The sequence below is a fragment of the Lontra canadensis genome, unplaced genomic scaffold, assembly GCF_010015895.1.
Source record: "Lontra canadensis isolate GAN:19392208 unplaced genomic scaffold, GSC_riverotter_1.0 scaffold2, whole genome shotgun sequence".
In the NCBI taxonomy this organism is placed as follows: domain Eukaryota; kingdom Metazoa; phylum Chordata; class Mammalia; order Carnivora; family Mustelidae; genus Lontra; species Lontra canadensis.
This window is the reverse complement of record NW_022630996.1, coordinates 8,687,511-8,702,191: the sequence shown is the minus strand read 5'-3', so window position 1 is coordinate 8,702,191 and position 14,681 is coordinate 8,687,511. Positions and strand designations below refer to the sequence as shown.

General features: G+C 46.1%; 1 protein-coding gene across 8 annotated transcripts in view; it reads right to left on the bottom strand.

Annotated features, from left to right (window-relative positions):
* The window catches only part of DGKI (diacylglycerol kinase iota), a 430,951-nt gene extending 416,701 nt beyond the window's left edge, over nt 1–14,250 (bottom strand). For 5 of the 8 annotated variants that reach the window (XM_032868387.1, XM_032868409.1, XM_032868419.1 and 2 more), the window contains exon 1: nt 13,847–14,250. In XM_032868387.1, coding sequence (XP_032724278.1) covers nt 13,847–14,250 — 404 coding nt within the window. The remainder of the gene's footprint in view (nt 1–13,846) is intronic. The other 3 variants (XM_032868439.1, XM_032868457.1, XM_032868448.1) reach the window with 1 other exon arrangement.
* Between the last annotated feature and the right edge of the window lie 431 nt (nt 14,251–14,681).

The following is a 14,681-nucleotide window of genomic DNA, read 5'->3' as shown; positions in this document are numbered from 1 at the left end:
TGAAATGACAAACCTGAAGTGAAATGGCTGCAAACTAAACAAGGCCTTGGAAATTTCGTCAGTAATTCATTGAATTGGCAACCTGGATATTTGGCTTTTGGAATAAGTTTAACAGCAATTGGTCTGAATCCATGCGAATCCATACACTCATGGCAGCCAACAGCCACAGCAAGGGAGCTAAGTCCCTAGAGCCACACCCATACACATGGAGGTTGTGCCCTGCATTAGGACTCCCAGAGGAGGGGGGCAGGTGGAGACTGAAACCCACCCTAAGTGTCAGCCACCACCTGCTGAATTCTGGCTCTGAGCCTGACCAAGCTCAGGAGTAAGGGAGGATTTTTATTAAGTTGTCACTTAGACTTAGAACCTGTTTCTAATTCGAACAAAGACACCACATGTGCTCGTGGTGGCCCTAGTTAGACCACATTTTTAGTTTACTGCTCAATTCTTAGAAAGAAAGCCCTGGATAAACGAGGATGCTGTCGAGTTAGGGACCCATGGAATAGTGGCTTTGCAATCAATCACCTTTAGATAAGGGATTAACTGAAGAATAAAAGTGGAGATGGTTTAGTCTAAAGAAACAGAGAGCCAAACAGAAATGTGAAACCTGACTTCACACACTCGGAGAGCTAGCATATAGAAAAAAAGGAGAGGGTTAATCTGAATATCCCCCGGAAATGCACATGTAATACCAGTAGGCAAAAAATAAAGGAGTCGGGTTTGGCCTCAACATGGAGGCAACGTGGTATCCTGGGGAAATTTGTTAAGCCTTATGTGACTTAGAACTGAGTCTGAATCCTCATCTCATCAACTAAGACCTCTTTGACTGGAAGCAAATTACTTTCCTTTGAGATTCAGTGTCCTCATTTGTAAAATAGATAAAACGAATTCAGACAATTTGTGATAATTAAATAAGAGAACAAAACAGGAAGCACAAAGTACCTAAGTGATGTTAAAGGTTCACTAAATGGTAATACCTTATTTTCCCTATAACAAAGTCTTTACCACAATTAGACCTAAGCATAGCTTATCATCTCCCTAATGTAGCCAAGATCTCCTGACACGGAAGACAGTCACCAGCCTCTGCTGATGGACCATTTGCCAATGACACATTATCAGTTGGGTGGGGGTTGGGGTTTTGTTGTTGTTGTCGTTGTTGTTGTTTTGCTTTTTTCAACTTAAAAAGGAAGTTCATTGGGAAGATGTTGGATTGTTCACGAGTAATCGAAAGGCTGGGGGATCCAGGCTTGAAATACACAGCAGCGAGGGCAGCAGGAACGGTCCTCAGGGCACTGCTAATGGATATGAACAAACTGGCACTCCCTTTGAGAGCTTTTAAGAGGTCAAATCCAAAAAACTCTGAATGTCCCAACTCAGGTCATATGTCCTAAGACAGTATCAGTGAGGTAAGAGGAGGCCAGCCATGACCACTTGCAAAGACCTCCTTGACTGCCATGGTGCAGAGCCAAGTTCCTAGACGTAAAATCCCACAAGACTGCACACGACAAGGGAGAGGGGATTCCCAAGAGGGAAACGAGGTATATCTATACATTTATACTGGGATACAGCACACGGCAATGTTCAAGTGCACCGGCCAAGGAGTTCTCCTGACGTTCAAATCCTGGCTCCATTGCTTGCTAGCTGTGAAGTGCTAAGAAGCTGCTTCCTTACCCTGTGCCTCAGTACCTCTTCTATAAAACTGGAAATAGTAACAGCACCTACCTCATAAAATCATTGCAAGAATTAACTGGAATAAAGTATGTCAATCATTTAGCACAGCTCCCAGCACATATAATGAGACTTAAAAAATGTTATTGTTGGTAATTGGTAATATCACTATTAATAAGGCTGAGAATACACCATTGAGCACCTCAGAGGTGCTTTTTCTGAAAGACATGGAGCCTCTGACCTCTCTGTGGCTTCGTGCCAGGAGAGAAGTCAATGATTCCAGTCCTCTCCTTTCCAGACCTCTTGACTTGACTTCCCTATTTAGATAACGGTTTCCTATAACACCAGAACTGCTTCCCTAAAGCCGTTTTAAGTAATTGTAAAAAGTGCACAGTGAAGTAGCTGAGAAGCACTAATTGCCGGGGAGATGCTAAAAACAACTCTGCTAATGAACCCACACCACAGTGGGAATAACTGTTCGCCATTTGTGGGTTCATCCATGTATTATTTCTTCTGAACATTACTTCTAGTTCCTGGAAGAGGTACTTTGCCATAAATGGGAGGGCAATTTACTGGAAGTTAAAGACCAGCTTCCAAGCATCCCATCTGCTCCCGGAGAGAGGTGTTCTTTCTCAAATGGCCTGGGGAGCGGACTGGGGAAGTTGTGGTGTGCAGCGCGCTCCTAGAAAACAACAAAGTTTGCTCCCTTTACAGTTCCCATGAAGCAGTTCGCTTAAGAAAATACATTTGTCTGGATACACATAAATTTCACAGCGGTCTGTATAAGCTAGAGCAGAGATGGCAGAAATGCCTGGAAAAGCAGGGCCATGGGCTCGCCCACATGGATCACGCAGACTTCAAAATTAACGACAGTGCGACCTGAAAAAATACATCACCTCACAGCTCTGAAATTTGACAATCTCCTCTTCTACACACACATGGAAGAATCACACACACCCATGTCTTAGATACATGCCTTCCTCTCTACTCATATGCTTTTTGCTTAAACTAAACTCCAAGACTTGGGTGAGCCATGTAGAGTATTTTATCTTCATTTTTAAAAGCCTTCACCTGCCAGCAAAATCCCAATACAATGAAATCTTGCCCACGATTCAATTCCTCGCTGCAACCAAATTCTACTCTAGGCCATGGTACTCCAAAAACCTCAAATTCTAAACTATCCAGAACATTCCATGGTGACGTCCAACACGGCCTCCAAAGCATACCTGTTTGGCAGTCTTGTTTTCTGGAGACACTTCCAAATCCTTCAAAGCGCAAGGAACTTGTAGGTGCTGCGCAATCGTAGTCACAGATCACAGGAGTTTGGTTATTTGGTGATCAGCTATACAGAATTTTCTCCACATACTCAACAAATGTGTTGAGGTGCCCACTTCTCCCCCTAAAATCCCTGAGCCACAGAAGCACACGCTATACAGAGACATGAAATGTGGTTGCTGTAAAAATGAAATGCTCTTCCTGGAACACCTATGTCATTCCTTGAACCGAATCGCCTTTACAATGGCCTGGCTGCTGCTTAGCAACTAAGGCAGAGGAAGAGCCTGAATATTTCTCTTTTTTTTCCCCCAGTAGAAGGAGCGTTAAACATAAACCATCCCGCGGGCGGTTTCACGTTTTTGAATCCACAGAAAGAGTAAATGAGGTTGACAACGAGGTCATCCTCCTTGTCGATGCGATATGGGTTTGAAATGCCAGCCACTGACTGATTCCAACTTTGTCCATTGTGATTAACAATGGAGATAAGTGCAAGTAAATAAAATTCACAAAAGAGAGAGGTTGCTATCAACCTTCCCGGTGAGCGGTGCATGGAAGCAGGGCCCCAAAGTGAAAAGAACATGAGACTTAACATCCAAAAGCCAGCTTAAGATGGGCAGGGCCCCTGACTGGCTTTTGGATACTCCCTTAGAGGTCATGACTGTTTCCTGAAATGTATCATGGCTAGAAAAGCGGTACCTACTCCACCTGTTGCCCAAGACTCTTCTGAGAGTAAAATTAGATCAAGTACATGAAAGCAGTTTATAAACAGTAAAGCCCGAAAAGCGCCACACGCATTTTTATTATAAGTACAGAAATTTAGTCAGTATTAACAGTGTAAGAAATCTCCAGAAATCTGTCTTTAAAAAAAAAAAATCCCTTAGATTTTGTTATAATTCCACACTGGCTCATAGAAAGCTTCTGTTTTAATCTTTAAATAGCTTTGTCGTTTATTTTTGAACTAGAGATTTATTTTGCTAAGAAATTCTGAAGGTTTTCTTCAAACGGGAAAGAATGACTCAGGTTTTTAAAAATTATCCTTTGGAACTTTCTAGGTGAGTATAACAGCACACATGCAAATACTTGTGAATTCTGAAGGGTGTTGTTCTGAATAAACTTATCCTGCAAGCACTCACCGTCTAACCAGGCCCTCCAGTTAAAGGTAGAGACTCAAATCTTCTAAGAATACTTATTTGTTACAAAGTCCAGTGGTGCTTATTGTGCCATTTCAATCACAAATGGTACACATAAATCAGTCCTTGCTTCTTTGCTGGACCCCCAAGCCGTTGTAGCGTTAACCACACCCCTCAAATCCCACTCTCCTTCCAAAAAATCACCAGGTCTTGTACTGGAAGTAGAATCTGAAATAGGGAAGACGTTCTGGGATATAATCCCTGAAAATCACTTCCCCGCCCCAGGAACCTGGATTTATTCCCCTATCTCAGGCGATGGAAAATTCGCAGAGTTGTAGAAAGAGCCCCCATGGAAAGCTCGATCTCGACCGCCCACAGTTGCCGGTGCCATAAAGCTCTTCACAGAGCTGAAGGCGCCCTTGGACAGGAAAGGAATTCTTGCTCTGTTGGCCAATCAACCCGTCTCTGTGTCCTGAGTCAGGACTAGCTGGACCCACCAAAGTGACGGACCCATGGGTCTCTCCTCTCGGGAAATGTGAGTCTAATAAACCATCAGATAGTGAAAATAGGGCTGTTGGCACACAGGCGGTGGGAAAGGGTAAAAGAAGAACCAGTGTGAAAAGTTGCATTAGGAAAGCGATAGGCAAACAGGGGCATGTATATTAACTCTGCCATTAGCTTTCATCACTAGCTTTCTGACCTCAGGCCACTTGCTTAAACTCGAAGCCTCAATACATTTATCTGTAAAATGGAAGCAATAATAGTTCCGACTTCAATGAGGTGTCAGTGAAATACTATCTATAAAATATTTAACAGCTCTTGGCACAGAGTAAACACTTAATAAAAATCAGTACCTTATACCGGCTAATAGTCACAAGTAGGTAGTTAAGTACATTAACACTCGCAGTCTAAGTCTGAACCCTAAGAAGAACTTGTTTCTTCTCTTAGCTTCTCTGCACGAAACCTGCACAAGTCGGTGCGCTGTCTTTGCTGCCTTGGGGAATGGTCTGTCCATGGCCACTGGGAAGGACAGGAACACGTGGCATCTACTGGTTTGGGGCCAATGTGAGAAAAGGCAGGGCAGACCAGGAAAGCTCAGCGGTCCCAGGGGTATTCACTCTGCCAGGGAAGATCACACTCTGAGGCTTCAGGGGTTCAAGGTTTTTCCACTTCCTGTCTTACTTCAGATGCTGAGGACAGTGCTTCAAGTGGAGAGAGACAAAAATATGCTATAGCTTAGTCTTTGCATGGAGAGGGGGCCAATTTAAAAAGGAAGAAACCGTTTTAAATCAGGCTCTTTTCTCAAAAACCCCTACAGGGAATGCTCTCTGTCTCAGAGAGAGATTGCCTCAAACCCGGTTACATACATAAGGACAAGGATGAGAACACAGTCCTTTCAGTTTGAAGAATGCTCCAGAAGTTTGTCTCAAAAGTGACATGTGGAACCCTTTCCAACTGCTTCCGCATAAGCTTATATAAAGCCCCCTTTCATCTTTAAACAAATTGCTTTCAAGTGTTTTAAAAACAAAAATGTATTTTTCCATAGTATTTTTGACATCTTTTTGATTTACAAAGGAATGGCACATTTTAAAAATGTACCTTGGACTTTCCAAGGAGTCTATTTTCTGGCTATTTCCTAAAAACCTACATGATATACAAAAGCAACCAAACCACCTTTCCTTTGCCTTTTGTAGGAAAAAAAAAAATGAATTAACTTCCTCAGTACTTATTCCACAGTCCTAAGCCAGTTCTATTTGTTCAACAAATATTTAATAATCACCTACAATTTTAAAAAGTCAATTCTGTTGTTTGGCCTCGTTGAGAAAATGGACAGAACATCCCAGAAGGCTGATCCTTCCATTTCTGAAATAATCCAGGACAGGTAGCATCTGGGAAGCTTTTTCTCTGATTGCCAGAACAGGGCAGCCAGCCATTGTCTGGACACACAGAGCAGACATCATTGACCCAGGCCAGGAGAGGAATAACCCCTGTCCTGTGGTCCTTGGTGACAACTCTATTTCTAGGACCTCTGTCTTGATCTACTTATCTATTCCTGATATTTGAAGCTCTCGGATCCCTGTTACCCAATCCTCTAGGTCTGGCTTCCTGCTCCCAAATGACCGGTTTGGTTGGGGGCAGGGAGCACTGTGGCTCTGCACACTCACCATGCCCATCTTCTCTGACCTTGGCTTCCTGCCTACTCCAATTTCTGCAGCACTCCCAGGCAGCTCGATCCCCTTCACACTCTCTGGTAAGAGTCAACTCATTTTTAATAAATTATGAAAAGCAAAGTGCATAGTCTATACCTTGGTGAATGCTAAAACCTGTAAACTAAATTTCCTAAGTCTAAAGCTATCTTATTTTCATATTATCTGACTAATTTCATTGCTAGCTACTGACATTTGACTAATGTTCAACATTTTGAATAAAAAACAAATCTCCTTAATTGGACTTGAGTATGAAAGACACCCTTCTAACAAACACTCATGGCTTGCTTTGTGACAGGCAACAATTTGAATATCAACCTTTCAACAATCCCACAAGTTGAAGTACTCCTACACTACCAGCTTATAGATGAAGAAAGTAAGACACAGAGAGATTAAGCAACTTGCCTGAGGTCACACAGCAGACAGAGATAGGCTGAGAACTGAACCCCTGTGGGAGCACTCTAGAGTCAGGGCTGTTACAATGCTACCTGTCTCTCATGACATTGAAGAGTAAGGACAATGAGATTTGGTTAAGGTTTAATTCTTACTGTTTTAAGCTTTGATTGTATCCCCACTCATCCAGCAAGTCAGACCATTAATGTTATAGCTTAAATCAGAATGGGTTCTTATTGGAGCATTATTTCTTTTTCTTTTTTTTTAAGGGTTTCCCCCCTTTTTTTTTAAACAGATTTTAAAATTTTATTATTTATTTGACAGGCAGAGATCACAAGTAGGCAGAGAGGCAGGCAGGGGCTGGGGGTTGGGGAGCAGGGTCCCTGCGGAGCAGAGAGCCCAATGCGGGGCTTGATCCCAGGACCCTGGGATCATGACCTGAGCTGAAGGCAGATGCTTAACCCACTGAGCCACCCAGGCGCCCCTGGAGCATTATTTCTGAATCTGAAAATCTAATAGCAAATCTCCACTTACGCAAAATGCAGGGAGGTTAAGGACCACAGAAGTCCCTGTCAGAAAGCTGTTGCCTTTAAAAAACAGCATTTGCACCCTTTCAAAGACTCACAAAGCCTCAGGGCTGGAAGGAAAGACCATGAAAATCATCTGCGAAGGCCCTTTTTCCCACCTCTACCCAAGCACAGCCCCCTTCCTCAGCCAGTGTGCACACACCTGATGACTGGATTTTCTCTGAAAGACCACCACAGTGCTCATGCTCCCTCCCTCTGAACACTGTGGGGGTCAGGACCCTCACCAGCCAGCCTTCAAATGCTCTAAACATACATGAATTAAAAACAGCTGGAACTTTTGGGAAGGATTTATTATTGAGTTGAGTGAAAAACAAAACCAAAGCTAAGAGTCACTAAGTTGACAAAGGAATTCTTCCTAAAATAACTTTTGCACCAAAGTCACTCAGGTGAACTATAAGGACGGAGTGAGGTAACACAGCAGGGAGGCTGCTGGAGTCACAACCTGGGGCTGGCCAAGACAGCAGTCAGGACAGATTCCAGAAACTGGCAGGGGTGGGGGTGGGGGGTGGGGTGTAGCCAACTCTGCTGTTCTGAGTTCTAACCACAGAAGAAGTCCACAAAAAAACTCCCCGAGGAGGAAATCAGTGATGCCCCCTTGGAAGGGGATGAGACAGGCAGAAAGAGAGCCAGAGAGCTAATTAGTGCTACTCAGAAGGCAAATTAAGGCCTTTTCTTTGACAAGCTGCAAATAGCTGGTTAAGGAAGAGTTCTGCCACCCCTCTCCAGCCTCCGACAGCTGGCTACACAGCTGATGCAGGTACTCGCACAGGAAGCTGTAAACAGAAACACAGTTCTGGGCTGTTGGACAAAGTGTAAGTGAGAAAAAGGCAAGCCTTTTAGTGGAAAGGAAAATCACAACTGAGATGGACAGGGAAAATGGTAAGAATAGTAGTTTATTTAAAGAAGGCAATTAAATTCCTTCATCCAATAAATATTTATCCAACACCTACTGAGTAATAAGAACAGGATTCAGAGATTCAAATGGTAAGGTGTAATTTGCATCTTCAGAGGAGTGAACGACCTAACGGAATAATAATAACGGGAAAAGTTAACTCTATGCAAGGCACTCTGTGAAGTCCTTTGCATAAGGTAACTGGTGCAATTCTCATCACAAACCTCGAAGGTAGGTATTACGACTAGCCCATTTCAGAAATGAACATGCCAAGCCTAAAAGGGTTTATCTAACATGGCCAAGACCAGCTAGAAGGTGCTGGTTTCAAATCCTAGCCTAATTCCCACACCAGAAAATTATAATAAAGTCTGAACATAGCTTTCTGAAAGTGCCATGTGAGCACATGGGAAGACCCTACACTTATCACAGAAAGGGGACACTCTGGAGCTTACTCCTCAGAGCAGTTTGCCTGGTGAACAAGCCAGAGAGGAATTATGGAGGCATTAAGCGCAAGCAGACATAACTTGGCATTTTAATTTCTTAATCTTCCTCTACATTGCATTGGTTTGTTATGCCTTGCAGTAGGCATAACATTCCGACCAGTTCAAACAATTCCAACAGTTCAAATAGCTCCAGCCAGTTCAAACAATGTGAAATTAGTCCATTTTTATAGTTATTTCATGCAAATTAAATTTCAAAGAAAAGGAAGAAAGAAACCCGCAGCTTAGGCTTTGTTTTGCTCCTTACCTTCATCCCTCAGTTATCCACTCTTGATTTGGTGTAACTACTAGCCTAAAACTAAAATTATAAGGTCTCAGAGAAAGTAATTAGGATCAGTGTTATCAACATAAACCCAAGTAAGAAAGTAAATGTCAAGTAAACATCTAAGCAATTGTCCTTCCAGATGCTTCCAGTTTCACACAGTGAATGCCTCTGAGCCCACTCCAGGAACAACTCAGGTTGCCTAAAGGATGCGCATCCCAGAGCCCAGCCCTGTCGGGCAGGGAAGGTGCAGCCAGCCTGGACCCTCACTGGGAGTCCTCGCTTTCTCCTATTAGTGAAATGTTCCAAAGAGCTAGCTCTACTCTAATTTAATTTGACCCTATGAGGCAATGCTGTTGTTGCCCACAGCAGAAATGAATACCAGCAAAACTCCCTTCATGTCCTCCTCTCCCTGATACCTCAGGGTCCAATGCTGTCACTCTCCCATGATAGAAACCAAGGCTCTGAAAGATCAACTAGAGCAGATTAAGAACTCTGGACATTGGTTCAAGTGCAGTCTTGCCCCGTTGGTGTCCTGATTGAGGAAGTCTACACTTAGCCAAGTCCTAAGTAATTATTGAGGAAGAAAACATTATATTAGGACCAAAGTTTTCATCTGATCCCAAAGGCTCTAAATAGTGAGCAAATGTATAAAACATAAAATAAATAAAACTGATTTACAAAGGAGGATGCCGTACACTGATACCCAGGAGAAGAAAACTTCCGCCACACACAGTGGATTCTCATGCGAGGAGAAACAGTGTGCCTGCCGTCCTACTTGGCTTTCTACATCCTACTGGTCTTTCTTATAATCACATAATCTTGCTTTGCAGGACAAGACAAAAATGGAAATACTACGTTCTTATCAACAACCTGAAAGAATAATAAATCTTTTTTTTTTTTTTTTTAACCAAGTTGTCTAGCCTAAGGAGGACTTTAATCCTTCCTGCTGGCTCCTTTTACCTCATTCCAAAATCTCCCTATAAGGAAGTTTGGCAGAACCATTCCAGTGTATAAGTGGAGAAACTGAAGCCTACCATCAACATCGTAGAAGTAACGGTAGTTGTCCAGGCCTTCTTACCAGTGAAATCACGCCCCATCATTTATTTTGGGCGGCTCAAGGAGGTACACACAGGCCGGTTCTTCACTGGATCTAGGTTCACCTACACTACATCTGTGTAATTTTTATTCAAAGACATCTAAAACTCTAACATGGGTATCTTCATAGTGATGGCAGGTGTCATGTAGGTGGTTTTGTGCTCAGAAGCAAAACCAATATATGTTTTGGTGATCATGGATTTATATTCCTTTTCTGAAATAGCAGAGGGATTCCTGAAAATTATATAGCCAAAGGGATACGACCCAACAAGTGTAAGAGATAATATATAATGACCTGTGGCGTAGGAGGTAAAAGGGCCACTCGCACTGCACACACACACACACACTCACACACGTGTGGAGAGACTTTGAATCTGAAATGAATGTTGAGGGAAGCAGAATGTAGTCTAAAGAGAGAACGCTTCAGAGTCAGATCTGGGTTTCCATTCTGCCTCCCACCCAAGCTAGATACCTCAAGTTAATTGTCTATAAAATAGAAATAACCACACTCACACCATAGGACTATCAAGACAAGTAAATAGGATGGCATATTCAATAATCATTGTTGCAGGGCCTGGTGCACAGAAGACAATAAACATCAGCTACCCTCTCCTTCCCCTCCCCTGTGTATTTCTGAGAGACTTTTTTTTTTTTTTTTACTAATTTAAATGGGAATTCTTACAGCAGTTTAAAAAAAAAAAAACAGTTCCTACACATTATATAGTCGTTGGCACATACGTATCCTGTTGCAGCACCATAATTTGCAAAGAAAAAGGAAGTAGTAATTTTAAGAGAAAAGTACCAGCTCACTTGCACTGCCTTCTAAAACCTTTAGCTTTACAGTCTACAGAGACTATTTGCTCTAGGGGAGCAGATTCTAACATAAAGGAAAATTCCTCATGGGAAAATGGTTCCCCCCCCCAAAAAAGCCAAGAAAGAAAAGATAATGAGGGGAATTCTAGGGGTATATAAAGGAGTTTATTTTACTTAACAAAGTAAAAGTCAAGCAAAATGAATAATCTGCCTCCAGAAATGGTTATTTAAAGGCTTTTTGTAAAGGGCTCCAGTTCCTAAAAAGACAGGAGTCACTGCATATGCCCACCCACTCCTCATTTATTTTTAAAATCTAGCTTATATGTTCCTTAGCAACAGAAGGAGCAGATGAGACCCCCTACACACACGCACACGCACACCCTCTCCCCAAGCCCCCTTCTTCTTTCCTGTCAAGTGTCATTCTGCAAATACCCATGTTCTTCAAAAGATATTTTTTACCTCCCGCACCTCTCCTCTTTCCCCACCTCAAATGACCCCCCTTACACAAGCAGCCATACTACATTCGCCTAGCGAACCCCTTCACTCAGGCTCCATCCTGTGAGGTATTGCCAACCTCCCTCCATGAACTCCCACCAGGCACTGTCCTCAGGTGCCCCCCGGGAGTGACACGGTGGGGTCCTCCCTGTGAAGCCCATGCCCCACTCCAGCCAGAGCTGTACTTTCCTCACAGACCACTTCTTAACCCACTAGCAAAATGATCAAGGCCCAGCTCCATCTGAATCCGGCAGGAATGGCGGCCATGGCAAGTGGGGTGGCCATTCACCATAACTCAAAACAAAATAATAAGAGTAATAAAAATGGAGACACTCTGCCGGTTACCCAGGACAAACATGGGCCAGATGAATTCACCTGTCTTTCCACTTTCTTTCCTCTGGCGTTGTGACAGCCTGGCCTTGTTTGGCTGGGCACTATTCGAGAGCCCAAAGATCAATTGTTTAGCCTTTGGGGGAAAACAGGGCAGCAGTCCTCAGAAAGCAATGTACTTAAGCAGTGCCTGAGGAGGATGTTAAAAATTCCCACGCAGAGACTGATTTTGTGAGTCTGGGGTGGCAGGCATTTTTAACGACCTACCTAAGGTGACTGATGCAGGTGGTTCCCTGAATTAGAGATGGTAAAAGGGAATGTTCACAAAGTGGGATCCGCCTCTATGGATTGGAAGGCAAATGCAGTATCGTTGTTTTTATTTTATTAAAAAAATGCTCTGTCCTATGTTTGTGGGTGCATGCACTTACACATGCACGTGTGAGCGTGCAATCCAAGAAGCCATGTCCCACTCACACAGTACCCAGGTCCAAGAGAGAGGCTCAGAGGATGACCCCTGCCAAGAGGCAAGCTGAAATGATTTCCCTTGCAAACGGGGGCTTTGCAGCCCTACCTGGAACAGGGAGGAGTCTGATGAATTCCATGAACTCAGGAGAATTTCTCAGCACAGGAGCCCAGACCCACAATGGGCTTAATGTAATCAACCCCTTCCAACTCAGGGTTCCTAAATTAGGCTGAATGTAGTCTCTGATTCCCTAAGGGCCAGGCAGGCCGTCATTACTAGGAAGTAGAACTGCCTGTGTCCTAGCATACCTCCCTAGAGCTACCCCACTCTCCAGCACCTATTTTTAGAAACCAAAAAATATAAAGAGAAAGATTCATTTGATCCTCATCTATGTGAGTAACTAAAAGAGCAAGTCAAGTGGGAAACTCCCTCAACGCACAGCGAACAAAATGCACGCGAGGGATGCGAGAGCAACAGCCTCACCAGCAAGACCTCTTCCGAGTCATCGGAAGCCAACCAACACTTAGACACAGAGCCCATGCCCCAGTGTCTGGGGCCTCCTGTCCAGGCAATGCCTACGGGGATCCCAGTGATTCACACACGTCCCCATAAACACACACACACACACCCTCACAAGCCCACACACCTCTGTCATCTGCTTTTGCTTACATAACAGCACATGGTGTGGCAGGCTTAATACTTTATATGGGTTTCTGGAAAGGACTGCGGGCTCAAGGGAATAGGGTCACAATAATGTCTTGACTGACCCCTTTTCCAGAAATGCTCAGAGCCCTAGCAAGTGCAAATTTTTGTAATTATCTGCTTATGTAGGATCTGGACTTTAAAACTAACAAAGCAGTAAGGGTAGTCTCGGAAACTCTCCAAATCTCTCAAAATCGTTATTCTTGCCTGGGGCTGGGGGTGGCGAGGCACAGCACGAGAACCTACCAAATCCTCATTTCTCATTTTTAGATCCTGAGCGATGTGGGGTAATCTTTTATCATAATTTGGTGGCCATTTATCCTACACTGTCCTTGTCTCACAAATGCATCCGTCCTCAGGGGCAAGCGTGGTCCCATGCTGGCGCTCACCCCTGGCTTGCCAGTGGGTCCCCACCCCCTCCCGCTGGGCACACCCCGGGGAGGGGGAGAGAGCACGTGTGCAGGTAACCCCCTAACCAGCTGGGTATCTACAGACTTAGATCCACAGCGACCCTTCCTTCATGGGGGATTTCGGGGCAGGGCCGACTTCCCTAAGGATTTCTCTTCAGTACAGCGCTGTTCTCTCCTGCCTGGAGGGCGATCTCAACTATCAAGTTAGTGCCAAAGGTTCATCCAAGGAAATCTAGAAGGTAGGGGGAGTGGTTACAGATGACACCGGCGTAGGGACAACTTTGAAGACTTCTCTCAAGAAAACTAGGCTCTCCACCTGTGTCGGCAGCTCCCTCCGGCGCACACACGCATTTGTTGTTGTTCTGACCTCAGGCACCCAGTCTTCGGTCCTGTTCCACAGGGAAGCCGGGCGCACCTAGCTTCCCTCCAGCCCAGAACGCCAGGCTGAGAAGAAAATACATCTCCCCACAAGGGGGAGAGAGGAAGAGAGAGAAGGAGAGAGCGCGCGAGAGAGCGCGCCAGGTGCCCCCAACTCCGGGGAAGCCCCTCTGCGAGGGACACGAGCGGGTCTCAGCCCCGCGGCGGCACCTGTGTCCCCGCCGCCCCGGCTCCCGCGCCTACCTGTAAGAGACCTGCTTCCGGAAAGTTAAGTTCCTCAGCTTCTCCTCCAGCGCCTCGTCCTTCTCCTTCGGGCCGGCGGCCGCGGGCTCTTCCAGGGCAGCGGCCCCCACCGCCGCCGCTGCCCCCGCGCCCCGCGGCTCCGCGCCGCCCTCGGCGCCCAGGCAGCAGCTCCCGGCGCCGCTTCCGCCGCCGCTGCTGCCGCCCGTCGCCCCCTTCTCCTCTCCCGCCGAGGAGCTGGGGTTCATGGCGACCGCTCCGGCGGCCGCGGAGGGAGCCGAGGCGGCGGCGCTGCAGAGGCCGGGCCGGCTGACGGCGCGGGCGGCGGCCGCCGCTGCGGGAGAGCGAGCAGGTCCGCGCGCCGCTGGCAGGGGCAGCAAATGGCAGCCCCTTCCCGCAGCATCCATCCGCGGCTGCACCGCACCGGGGCATTGTGGGAAACTCCGTGCCTCCACTCCCCCTCCCCGACCAATCAGAGGCCACCTCCCTCCGCCCCCCTCTGCCTCCCCTCTGCCAACCCGCGCCCTCCAGCCCCCCTGGCCTTTTCCTAAATCGGGGGCACGAGCCAGAGCTGAACCTGAACGGTGCCCTGAGGCGTTGGGCTGCAGGAGGGGAGGACAGAGGGAGGGGACGAGGAGCCGCCCGGGCGCGGGGCGCTGGGCACGAACCCAGACATCGGGAGAGGAGAACCCCGGGAGGGAAACTCGGAGGGAAGCGTGCCGCGCCCTGGTTAATACACGAGAAGGCTGGGACCGGGACGGGCGAGGTGCCCTGCCCAGGCAGTCAGCCCTTGAGCGGCAGCACCCACCTTGGTCCCAGTGCCCTGACGCCTGATGCC